Raw genomic sequence first — 13,366 nt, 5'->3', positions numbered from 1 at the left:
ACAGGGGGGATTCGCAGCTCACGGGTCACCTTAACTTATGCGGGATTAAGTAGAGACGCATGTTGTATGCACCCACACTTACTCATCTGCTCAGACCATACTTATAAGTTGTTAAGCAGCAGAGAATGATGATTACTGATTCCAAACCCTCCATCAAACACTAAATGGAGTGTGAAGGAAGGAATCATATCTGAACCCTGTCAAGTCACTAGTGCACTCCGCAGTTGAGAGTCCAGTCATAACCTAACGGGTCATTACAGTGATTGTCTGCAGAGCTACATTTAAATATTTATTAGAATCAATCGTTTACTTGGCAGCTCTCGTGATTCGATCACCTCTACGGACTTCAGACCTGTTACTCTGCTGTCTTGACGGTTCACATGCAACCTGACAAGCAAGTCTCTCTTTGTAAAGCTATTTACAAGCATAGGGTGAAATCAGACAAATTAGGTGACACTCCCTATTTCTGTGGGTTTCAGGAGATACCCACAACTGATCATATCAGTTAAAGTAGATATAAACCAAATCACTAAAATCTCTAAGTTTTAACATGCCAATGTCTTTTTAAATGTTTGCAAATGTTATAAATCTGCAGCTTTATTTAAAATAATACCTGATGATCCTGCCATGAAGGTTCTTGTTCAGGAGCCTTCTGTTGTGGGGTAAAAACGTTCCCCACTGTGATCTTGCATTGTCAACTTATTATATGTTCACTTGATTGAGACCCTAGGTTGCTGACACACATTGTGCAGTCATGATCAATGTGGTCACTATCAAGAAGCCGGTCCAGAGCAATGATGTGTACCTGATACTGGAGTGAGGGCATGAAGACAGGTAGTGGTTGAAAATTGCTAGATGAATTTAGCAGTGCCAAATTATAAAAAGGGTAAAAGAAATGTGAAAATGGTGTTTTATGGAAAAAAAAACATGGCAATTGTTAATAAGTACACTGTACTTTATATATAATGGAAACCAGTTAGGGTTTAGAGTTAGACCTACTTTAAGCTTATCTACACCGGTTCTGCTAGTGCTAGAGGTGCGTGCAAACTCTCCTCCACTATACAAACTTGAACACTTGGTTAATTCAAGCATGCATTTTCATGCAACAATTGTTTGCAAAAAGGATCATTTGGTTGTCAGATGCCCTCGCATATGACTGCCATCTAATGTTTATGGCCAACTCTACAAACAATCTGTCTGCTAAATGATCTTATTTCCTCCCATAGTCACCTAATAGTAGAGATTTGTGTTCAACGTGTATGGGCATGTTTGCTCAGATTTACTCTTATCTCACAGAACAATAGTCTGTTATTAAACAGACATGAACTAATTGTCACCCAATCAGCACATGTCAGTGGGGGTCAGTTAGGTTGGACAGAGGTAGGGATGTCTGGTCACTCTTCTGTTTCAGCTTATGTTAGTGTCCATGGTAATGTCATGTCGTCAGAATAAAAAAACAAAAAAAACACCCTAGGAATGCATAGCTAGATTCCTATTGGCTATTTCACTTTGCAATAGCCAATAGCAAACTAGCTATTGCACCCGCCCTCTGCTGCTGTCAATCTGTAGTGGGGACCTGATGGACTCCCGGGCGACCCCTGGCAAATCGTCATTCGACCCACAGGTTGAGAACCGCTGCCTTAGAGACTGATCCTGACAACATGTCAGATTCAGATCTCACTAAAGCTCTTTGATCGTGCCTAGACGATCAGAAATGATACATTTCAAGCAAAGAGATACATTCTATCTCTTGTATCTCATTTCTTGAGATGTATCACATAGCTTCAAAAACATCGGGCCGGTCTATGGAGCTGTCAAAACAAATAGCAAGGAGGTGAGACACTCTGCTGCTTCTCTGCTATTTTCAGCTGTCAAATACCGAAGCGCTATTTAGCGCTCCTGTATTTGCATGTAACAGCTTCATTCTTTCATTAATGAAAGAAATAATCTTTTACAAAAGCTTAACTATTTCATCAATGAATGCCTCAATACTGAGACATTCATTAATGACTGGTAACCGCTGAGAATCAGCAGTTACCGGCATTACAGAGCCTGATATAACTCATCACGTACAGTGTACGTGGCCAGTCATATAGGCACAAAGTGCGGGGACGTACAGTGTACGTCTCCCGTCACAAAGGGGTTTAAGGAGAACTATGAGGTGAGTGCTTTTCACTCACCTCATAGTTCTAGCCGACCTGTGACAATGAGACTGTCACAGGTCGGCTCAGTAGATCGGGAGGTTCGCTCACCTCTCGATCCTGTCACAGCTCTCTGCTGTGACAGGGGAGGGGCTGGATTCTCCCCTCCCCGCTCCGATCCGCCAGCGCTGACTGGCGGAACGGACAGGGGAGCGGGCGGGTACAGCTGGCTCTGCCTCTAGATAGGCAGAGCCAGCTGTCACTCACGCAGCTGGGCGGATCCAGACATAATTGTCGGGATCCGCTTCAGCTGAAGTGTCTCAGTATACCGCGAGCAGTAGCTCGCGGTATACTGCGGCGTCTCAGTATACCGTGAGCTGTAGCTCGCGGTATACTGATCATAGGGTGATGGGAGGACGCTAGTTTGTGTCCTCCCGTTACCCTAAGGAGAACTATGGGGAAAAGACTTAACCCCGTAGTTCTCCTTTAAACAGTTATGATTTTCGCTGGCTCCATCCATTGTTTGTCCAAAAATGTTTAGACCGGCTCCTTCAACAAGAGTCGATTGAAAAATCAACTTTTGTTTACTGTGGAAGGGGGTATTATGGGGGCCACACACTCAAATTTCGGGATCAGGAAATTCGACCAGTGTATAGCCAGCTTTAGGCAAGCCTGCAGACAAAAGGAAAGGGAGATTGGGGCTGCCAGTCCCCCTTATTACAGAGGGGCTTTAAACATTTTCAAATGAGCACATTTTGTTCTGTGGAAAACAAAGAGTTTTTTACTTGATCTGGCATAATTGGTCAGATCAGGTGACTGTCATCTTCTAAGGAGAATTAAACTTCGGCTATGATTTAAATTGATACTAAACCCAGGAGTTGAATCTTAAAATGCATTCAAGTACCCTAACTATTAACAAACTATTAACTATTAACAAAAATGTAGCTTATTTATGTATCATTCAGCTGTAGATCCTCAAATCCTCTCTGTATTCCTGCTGACACTCTCCTTCTTTCTGGTGGGTGGCTACTTTTGTTCCCCATGGTCCCTGTGTGTGTTGTAAAGTAGCCACCACTCTAAGGCTGGGTTCACACCTGAGCGTATTCTTTCTGCTCGTTTTTCAGCTCGTTTTTTTCGCGTTTTTAGCACGTTTTTCCGTCGGCAGCCACCGGAGGACACAGCAGGGATCACGGACAAGGTAAGATCTGTATGCTGTATTCCCTAATGTGGCTCGGGGTTACCGCTTTGTTAACCCCGATCCACACTTGGGAATACCAATGGAAACGCGCGGAAAAACGCCCCAAAGAAGCTCCTGTACTTCTTTGGGCGTAGGGCGTTTACGCACAGGTAGGAACCAAGCCCATAGGCAATTATTGGTTTTCACATGTTGAGCGTTTTACAGCGCGTAGGAACGCGCTGTAAAACACCCAGGTGTAAACCAGGCCTAAGCTCACTCCCGTGATAGGCTATAACTTCAATACAAATTAGTAAAGTAAACGTGAGATTGTAGTTCATCACGGGAGTGATCTTGGAGTGGTGGCTACTTTACAACACAAGCAGGAACCATGGGAAACAAAATTAGCCACACTCCAGAAGGAAGGACAGTGTCAGCATGAATTCAGAGATTATTTGAGAATCTACAGCAGAGTGCTACTCAAATAAGCTACATTTTTGTAAATAGTTAAGGTACTTGAATCATTTTTAAGATGTACCTCATTAGTTTAGCATCACTTTAATGTCACATGACCCAGTGCCAAGGACCTACACCATATAACTGAGATGTAGGTTTATGCTGACTTTCATAACCCAACACACCTTCTCTTAAGGCCCAATTAATTAAACCTTCAATAAATCAATCAATCAAATGCTAAATTTAACCTTAACAGAAACAAAAATAAGATTAACTCTGGACTAAATTTAAATGTTCAGCAATCAGAGCACAATTGTGCATCCAAGAGTCCAGACTGACATATTTGGAATATTTTTATTTTCTTTCTTTTTACTCAGACAAATACATTTCCCATAGTTTCACCTGAAACTCTGCTAAGTTCCTTAACATACCTCCCCTTGATTTCTCCATAGACACCATCAGACCACCACAGACCTGCCCCTGAGCCACACAGTAAATTGTTAATCTTATTGTCTCCTGCCTTGCTTAATTATTTACTCAGAGTTTCATTAAGCCCCCTGAAAGTCGATCAGTTTCGGTCAGAAGGGCTACATTTTGCAAAGACAAAATAAAAGGACAATTGCACCTGCAATCACTTAAATTAGCATTAAAATTCATTTGTTTCCTCATTGAAACATCTTAACAAATGCTCAGGGGATTAAAACTGGGAGCAGATTTCTAATTGATCAAACAGGCCGAGCCAGTGTCAGCATGAGGCATCAAATGTGTGACTGTGACTCAGCTGAGGTGTAAACGTTTGGTGCATTTTAAAAGAAATGTTGTTAATGAATGCAATCACTTTTTCTTTCATTAGTAGTATTGTGCTCTTATTGTAAATGTGCTACTTTATCTAAAGGCTATTAAATATTTAACCTAATTTGTTGCTATACCCTGAAGGAATCATACATCTTCCAAGATAAAATTTTATTTGGCTTTTGTTAGGGATGTCTCGGCACTCAACTGTAAAAGAAAGATTATAAAATCAAGTGATTGTTCCCGCTGCTTACCATAATTAATTGTAGTATAAGATCATGGATAATTTAAACAATTAAGGTGGGTGCTTTAATATAATTTGTTAGCCTGGCAGAGTACTCTTTGTGTCAAATTGAGAAAGCATCCTAGCCTGAGCCGATCGTGTTAAGGTGATATAAAAGAAAAACAAATATGAGCATGTACATTTGTGTCCTGCCAATATCCTCTGGCTTTACTTTACCATGGGAATGATTTCCAACCTGGCCAGTAGATTTTGTGCTCTGAGGACCCATTTAGACTATACATTGCATAAAGGCATGCTGCATTAAGACAGCCTATTCATTTTAAATGGGACAACAGTGCACCTTAATGCACTCATTAAAGGCCTTATTCACACGTTTATGTTCAGCTAAAGATGTCTGTGGCAAAAATCAGCAGATTTATGCAGATGGAATCACAGTTAGTTGATGCTTAGCCTAGCTCTGTGCCCATGGTCAGACATCTGCCCCTAGTTGCAGGTAACCCATGGATGTGCAGATACATGTGCACATCATCGGACTGCTACAGCTCATGTCAGCCTGTCATTGCTTTGTACAGGCTTAGCAGCCACAGCTATCCGCAACTGCTCGCATGTATGTATGCAAAACCGCAGATGTCCGACCCTGGGCGCAAGCAGATTGTGTCCAGGCTCAGACACCTGTTCCTAGCCACAGGTAACCGCTGGATACATGCTAACAGTGCCGGCCTTAGGGTTGTGCGAGCTGTGCGGCCTCACAGGGCGCCATGGCAACAAAGGCGCCAGGCGGCTGACAGAGCTCGTGCTCGGGGCGCAGGAGGGAGCGCTGTCTGCAGTCAGGATGGCCGAGCGGTGAGGGGGAGAGAAGCCACACCCGCAGCTGTCAGGATGGCCGAGCGGGGAGGAGATCGGAGTCGTTGTCATCCTGTCAGTTTCAGGATGACAGCGGCTCTGTGCGTGGCAGAGCGGGGATCGGTAAATATAATTTGATATTTACCGGTCCTCCGTGTGAGAAGGACAAACACTGGAGCGATCGTCTGATCACTCCAGTGTTTGTAAGTAACCGTGGACACATAGTACTATGTGTCCCCAGTTATGAATGAACAGGCTGGATTTACCATTGGGCACAATAGCCCTGTGTCTACAGGTGGCAAAGAGAAAGAGACGGCTTTTTAGTCATTTGACACAATTTTTCACATTGGAAATAAACTCATTTTATATACATTTTTATAAGGTTTTTTTTTTTTACATAATACTGTAAGTCGGGGTAGAACAAATAAAATTAGTAAATGTTCTCTCCGTGGCAAAGAGGTGTTCTTGGCAGAGGGGTAGAGGGGTGTCACTTGGGATGGCAAAGGTTACGTGCCTACAGGATCCAGTGATAATGACCATCTATTAGATATTCAAGTGAATTCTTCATATTGAATACTGACGTTACAAGCCTTTGGGAGAAGGTGAGTAGATGGCATTATCCCCTCAAGACCAAACAAACAGGCTAAATTTTTACATTACGTTGTAACATTGCCCAGCTTGGACAAAGTACAAGTTTACATTATTGAACTCCACTAAGCACTGATTATATCTAAAATGACCTTAAGTACCATTAACATGCCTCTATTCCCTTGCTCTGCTTTAACGTATGAACGTTAGTGCGCCATTTATTTTGAATGGGCTGCCAATGCATAAGAGCAAATCAAAAAACGCAAATGCGGCACACCACAACGCACGGTAGTGCATTGCCATGCAGTGCAAGAAATAGTGCCCCATTGCTGGTGTAAGTTCTGATCTTTTTGTATTGTTTTTAATTGGTCGATAAGCAGTGATTGGCCATGTCTGTTACTCAATTTTACATGAATAAATCCTTTTTCTAAGAACAAATTCAAATTTTTGGTTTGTCCCGATCTTTAAATTAACCCTTGGACTACCTATACTCTATAGGTAGCCCGAACCTTTTTTGTTTGACTTATGCTTTATATCGGTTATTGATCTGGTAAGACGGACCCACCTCCAAGGGTAAAACATTTAAAGCTATTGTATCTCCAGAAGTAAAATAATCCCATTTTTTTTTTTGGAGGAATAATACTCTATCAATGGTGTCAGTGGGAGGAATAGTGCCCCTTTGCTGGTGTCAATGGGAGAAATGACGCCCCATCATTAGTGTCAGAGGGAGAAGTAGTGCCCTGTGTTGGTGTCAGTGGGAAGAACTGTGCCTTAAGGGTCAGTTAAATGCCAGCTAAGGGCCACAGTTTGAAGACCGCTGTGCAAATGCCTCTGTCATTAAAGTGGAATAGTCTGGAACTGTCAGTCACGGTGGTAAATTGGAGAAATTATGAATCTCCAAGGGATTCACACTGAGTGCTGTTGACTTTGCACGTAAAGCAGTTTATGAAGCCCTAAATTATCAGTTACCAAGTAATAATTTTTTTTATTCTTTCAAATACATATTAATCATGTAAGAAGAGTTCTAGCTGCTTGCTTGTATATTGTTCTCAAACTCGCACTATTATTAGGAGATTTAGAATCAAATATACCTTTTATGCTTTGTTCTGTTTGTGGAAAATATCGAGCCATTTGGAGGTATAAAAACATTCTGATTATTTGAAGGAGACAGGGTGATTTTTTTTGTCCATTCAGAGCTTTAAAAAAAATTAATAACAATAGCTGATTGGTTGCTATGAGATAGTGAACTTCACATCTTCTTCCTAAATAAAGACCATAATGCCTCCTAGTGGCGGGAATCACTTTATACCTAAACCGTTTGGCTTTCCCCAGCAACAACCTGAAAACGAATCTTCTCTCTAATAACAGACTACAATCAATAAAAATGTGCTAGATGCTGCTAATATTTTGTAAATGGCAGCAACTCAGCAAAAAGAGTTTTTTCTGAAAATCAAACGAATCACACGACGCTTAGAAAATTTTTATGCTTTTGCATCTGATTAACATTTATGTTGGCAGAACAAGCCATCTTGTACAGGTGTATTGCCAGATTTGTAGAATGAATGTTTTGTATTCAGCGTTTATTGCTTTTTTTCTACCTCTGGCTTTATTCTATAGCCAGTTACAAACCATTATTAAGATACACATATCTGTTAATAGCAGTAAAATGATTCAGTTGAAAGTAACTGAAATCATCAATACTTCATTTTTCTGCCTAGCAACACACATTTCCCCATGCTCGGCTTCCTAGAAAGAATGTCTAATTAATCCTTGGCTCTGCTTCAAGAACTGATTGCAGTTCAGTAAGGAGGGGATTCCCTGTAAGAACAATATGCTAGTACTCTTGACCTTTTAGGTCACATTCAGGAGACGTTTGGGGGATGGGGAGAGAAACCAATTTAGATGGTTTGATTTAGCTTCTTATTAACCTCCTTTTTTCTAGAATCCCTTAATCCAAATAGGTCAATGATAAAACCTCAGCCATACATTTTGGCACAGTTACAATGCATTTGTGAATAAGGCTGCTTGCTGGTTTACTGCATCTTTTGTGCAGCTTCCAGCAAATATATCTCACAAATAGATGAATGCTGTAGCATATAAAGTATGTTAAAGGTACACTACAACTGAAATCCACTACAAGAGGTTCGGAATGGGATGAGTGCAGGGAGGACTGAGCATAGGGCAGGGATACATATACCCCTTAGGCCAGTGCCTTTGCAATAAATAGGTCCAGCCACCTAAGGTGCACACTATAAGTGTCCAAGAAGAAATAGAACCGCTGCTTATCTGCTTGTCCACAGATAGCTCAAAAGGCACAGTCAGTCATCAATATGAAAACCTTGATGCATTTTGCACATCAAATTGCTTACTTATAAGGTTATTATGAGTGAGCACTTTCACGTGCGAAACATGCCAAGGTTTCTATATTAATGACTGATTGTTTATGTCTCTTGAGCTATTAACCTGTAATTGAGTGCATGAGCAGTGTGGGCCCATTTTTTTCTCTGGTATGCATATATTGCATTGGGGCCAGGGAAGGTTTAGAAGCCACGGTCTGCAGCTGCCAAGGTGGATGATATATGCCCACCTCCCTTGTGGCAGCAGTTAGATAACTACTTAAGGTTCTCACCTGGCTGCAGACCAGTAAAACAAGATGGGGAGTAAGTGCCTGTCAATTCCCCAAATTATGTGTCTTTGTAATTTCCAGTGGACTGAACTGAAATCGTAGTAAATTGTAAATCAATGTACCGCTATGTAATGGACATGAGGGGAGAGGAAGGTGTTTGTAGTCTAAATCAGGAGAGCAGTCTAGAGTGCCACAGAGAGCATTGTTACCGTAGGACAGAAGTTACCTTAGTCACTTATTGGCAGAATTATCATGTAGAAATAAAGAAAAGAAGAAGAAAAAAAGATAGCCTAAAAATAAAAGGAAACTAATGCATCTACCATATGTAAGGACTGGTAAGCTGGTAACTGTTATTGGGTTTAGATAGACTTTAATTGGGATCTACCTCATATGATGCCAATGAGAGGCTTCTTGTTGATGTGTACAGAGAGCAGAGCCAGACTTGGAGTTGGGGGGCTTGCTGCCTACTTTGTATTCTCTGCTGGCTCCCACTCGAGCCCACCATGCTACCCTTTCACCTTAATGCCCGCCTGATTGCCAATCTGTTTTCTTGTATTGCAGTGTGCAATGATACCTTTTTTATTGGACTAACAAAATATATAAAAGACAAGCTTTCGAGAGTGAACCTCTCTTCTTCAGGTCAGAAGCAATACTGATCAACATATGTATTTTCCTGCAGAGCAATACTTTTTAGCTCCATATTCTCGCCAGCTGGACATCCTCCTCCCCTTACTGCTGCTTTTATCTACTGGCACCTTGTGTTGTCCAAAATATTGTTACTACAATGCCTCCTGTCCCCCTTCCCTCCATACTACTCTAACCCCTACCCACTGCCACCAGTTACCCATCCATTTTGCACTAAAACTTCCTACCTGGAGCAGAGCAATATCTAGAAGAGCAGGAAGGAGTAGGTGCTCATATTACATACATGTGCAGAATTATTGGTGGCCTATAATTCTTCTTTTTTTTTTTTTGATAGTCTTTCCCAAAGACCTCGGACAGCCAATTTTCAATGAAATCAGTGGCGTTAGCTCCTTCGGTGCGTTCTGGAATACCGACAGCGCGTATATTGTTGCGACGCAGCCGGTTCTCTATGTCATCGGACTTCTGGGAGTTTATATGTATCTTCTGCATCGCCAATTTGACTTCTGCATTTAGAGGGGCAGAAGAGTCTTCCAAATCACTCACTCTACCCTCCAGAGCTGTCGTGCGTTCACGCACTTTTTGAAAATCGTGGTGTATAAATGAAATATCCGATCTTATCCCCTGCACCTCCTCCGTTAGGACATTTAGTGCAGTGTTGGATAATTGGACAGCAGAATACACATCCGCAATAGTGGGCTCAGCTGCCTTGAGTTTGGTCTTAGGAGGTTTGAGTCCTTTAGCAGCTTTAGCTGCAGTACTCACTGTCACCACAGGATCATCCAGGCCCTCTGAGTCCGAGAGATCAGGATCCCCCACGGATTCTCTCCGGGCGCCGCGGTCCCCTGAATAGGTAAGCCTCTGCTGCTTAGGGGTGTCCTGGTGGGGGGCAAAGCATTCCAGCCACGCTGCCGGGTCCTTGAGCTTGTCTCAAGCCACTTTACTGGGGGTCCGGAGCGGAGCCTGGGAACCGCCGCCATCTTGGCCCGCAAGGCCGCCCAGCTTGCCCTTCTCCTTCTTGGACATCTCCGCGGAGCAGTACGACCTCTTACCCCCTCCAAATGGCACCTCGAGGATCGGGAGAACTTCACCTACAAGCCGGCGTGGAACAGGAGAGCTGCAAGGTAAGCCACAGAATGAAAGACAGGATACCGGAGGAGAGCTCGTTTTAGATGCGACTGCTTACATGCGGCTGCTGGCCACGCCCCGGTGGCCTATAATTCACGAGACACACGTACAATCAAATCATATGAAATCTCTTCTGTGCTGATTTCACTATTGGAAGTACCCTTTCAGAGTACCACACTTTAAAAACAAGTTTTGCCTTTAGTTACACTTAGATTTGAATAGAGTGGTGATAAGTATGATAGACTGGCTGTAGAGGTGGCAACAGGCGGTAGCTAAAAGCAAGCATGGATTGCTTTTAAATTGTTTTGGCATATCTGCACCAGGTAAGTCTATATGTAGGCTGTATCTACTGTGAAAAGGCCAATGTGTTATATATGCCCATCAGACCAAAGTTTCTAATCCTCCCTGGACTGTTGTCGTTGGGGTCACCAGTTGGAGCATAATGAATCACTATCACTTATAAAGGTCAAGAAAAATCAAATGTTTTCTCCAACTTTCCTGAAATTTCATTTCACTAGTCATGGTTTTTCATGTTGTTTTTAAAACAATGGAGCTTATCAAGGTGCATTTTCAGCACAGTCAGGTAAATTCAAGGGAAAATACAATTAAAAGAAAATAGATAATTGAAAAAACTATATATATATCTCTAGATTTAGGGTAAACTCGGCAATAAGAACTCAAAATATGTTTTCATTGAAATTATACTGAAGGGAATGTATCAAAACAGGAGCAGACAGAATCTGGATCAGATGCCCACAGTAACCAGATTCTAACTTTTATTTTCAAAGCTTAACAAAACAAACTGAAAAAATAAGCTAATTGGTTGCCATGGACAACTGCTCTAGATTATGCCTGATATAAATCATCTTACATTCATTAGTTAAACAAACATATTTTAATTTTATTTACAATTCCTTTTTTTCTACTTCCTGCTCCACTTGGGCACAAATGATGCCCAAACATTGCATCCTGCGAAGGTTACATCAGCAGAGCATTGCTGGGAAATCTCATCTGTAAGTTCATGAGATCTCAGGGAAAGACATTTTCCTCCCCTGAGATGATGTGTATGGTCGCATGTCCTAGTCACATGTGCCAGAGTTCCAGGAAGTAAAGGGAGATATGTTAATCTGCCCTTAGTACAAATGGCCACTGTGACAAGAATGGGGGGAAAAGAAAAACAAGTTATGCACAGAATATGCAATTGCCTATATGTATCTGTTTGTAGATTACCATTACTAAACATTTCTAAAGGTGTATTTGTTGTCATTTCAAAGATATGGGTAAAGTTCCTCTTTAATATAATTATTTGGAGTTGTTATTTAAACCCTCTATTTGAAATATACGTGAGAATTATGTCAAAGTCATTTTGTTTTCTTCTTCTCTCATAGATTTAACTTGAGATGGCTCATCACCGTCATCTGATCTTTTTGTGCTTGGTGATATATGCAAGAGAAGCGATCGCTCAGAATTCAACATCTACAAATCCCCAGAACATATCCGTTTTACCTCCTGGTTGTGGTCAGGATGTGACATGGATTTTCTTCTCCTTATGTGATTTGAAAGCTGCCTGGGGTATTATCCTAATATCTGTGGCAGCCTTAGGTATTTTGTGTACAATAATATTAATATTAATATGTATAGCCCTTGCTCCTTCTGTTTCTCATGATGAGCGCAAAGGTGCCTTAGCTTTAAATTTTCTTTTTCTTTCTGGAGTTTTTGGATTATTCTCTTTAGTTTTTGCCTTTGTCATTGCACCTAATTCCACAGTGTGCATAATCCGCAGATTTTTGTTTGGTGTGGTATTTGCCAAATGTTTTGCCTGCCTGGTGGCACATTCAGTGAGGCTCAACTACCTAGTGCTTCAGAATCGTGGCCCTGGAGGGTGCCTAGTGTTTCTGCTTGCTATTGGACTTTTCTTGGTAGAAGCAGTAATAAACATGGAATGGCTTCTTATTACTAATGTACGCCAGACTCCGCAAGACATTGGTCATCCATGCAACATTACCAACCAGGACTTTGTGACTGCGTTAGTCTATGTTATGTTCCTCATTGTGGCATCACTGGTAATCCCTTGCCCAGTGCTTCGTGGACACTATTTACAATGGAAGCGCCATGGAAGACACATTGTATCTACTGCATTTCTGTCTCTTCTCATCTGGGTGGCCTGGATTGTGATGTATCTGTATGGCAATGAGAAATTAGGCCATGAATCTTGGGATGATCCAGTTCTGGCCATAGCTTTGGCATCAAACGCCTGGGTCTTTATCTTGTTCTATGCCATACCGCAGCTTGTCGAGATGACAAGGTCTGGATACAAATATGAAGGAGACAGGCTGAACATCATGAATAGGCATTCTGATGAGCCACCCTCTATAATAATGGAGAACAGAGCCTTCTCTATGGATAACCCGGATGCAGTGGAGCCAGCCAGCTCTAGAAGAGAACAAAGTAAGCAATATATAAGAATCAAGTAATACACTTACTAGATATGTTATCATATATGTAATATTCACTATAGCTTTGAATTTATGGCAATGTGGTACCGTATTGTAGTACAGACAGGAGTCTTTATTTAAAGTATAATAGTTATGGGTTTATTTTATTTTTGACACATTTAGGACATGGTATCAAGGAGCATTATGGGTTTTCCAAAGAGAGAGCACAATAGCAACTTTTTTCTTTCACACTGTCTTTTCTTTATTTTGCATGGAACTGTAGGGAAGGGGAGGGGG

General features: G+C 41.7%; 1 protein-coding gene across 1 annotated transcript in view; it reads left to right on the top strand.

The window, feature by feature from the left end:
- Positions 1-13,366, top strand: part of LOC108798533 (G-protein coupled receptor family C group 5 member C-like) — a 44,840-nt gene that overhangs the window by 15,214 nt on the left and 16,260 nt on the right. The window contains exon 2 of the mRNA XM_018570297.1: positions 12,022-13,082. Within this exon, the coding sequence (XP_018425799.1) occupies positions 12,035-13,082 (1,048 nt within the window). The 5' untranslated portion in view covers positions 12,022-12,034. The remainder of the gene's footprint in view (positions 1-12,021; positions 13,083-13,366) is intronic.

This window comes from Nanorana parkeri, unplaced genomic scaffold (assembly GCF_000935625.1).
Source record: "Nanorana parkeri isolate BGI_ZX_2015 unplaced genomic scaffold, ASM93562v1 scaffold1499, whole genome shotgun sequence".
Lineage (NCBI taxonomy): Eukaryota > Metazoa > Chordata > Amphibia > Anura > Dicroglossidae > Nanorana > Nanorana parkeri.
Note: the sequence above shows the minus strand (reverse complement) of the source record. Positions and strands in the feature narration are given on the sequence as shown.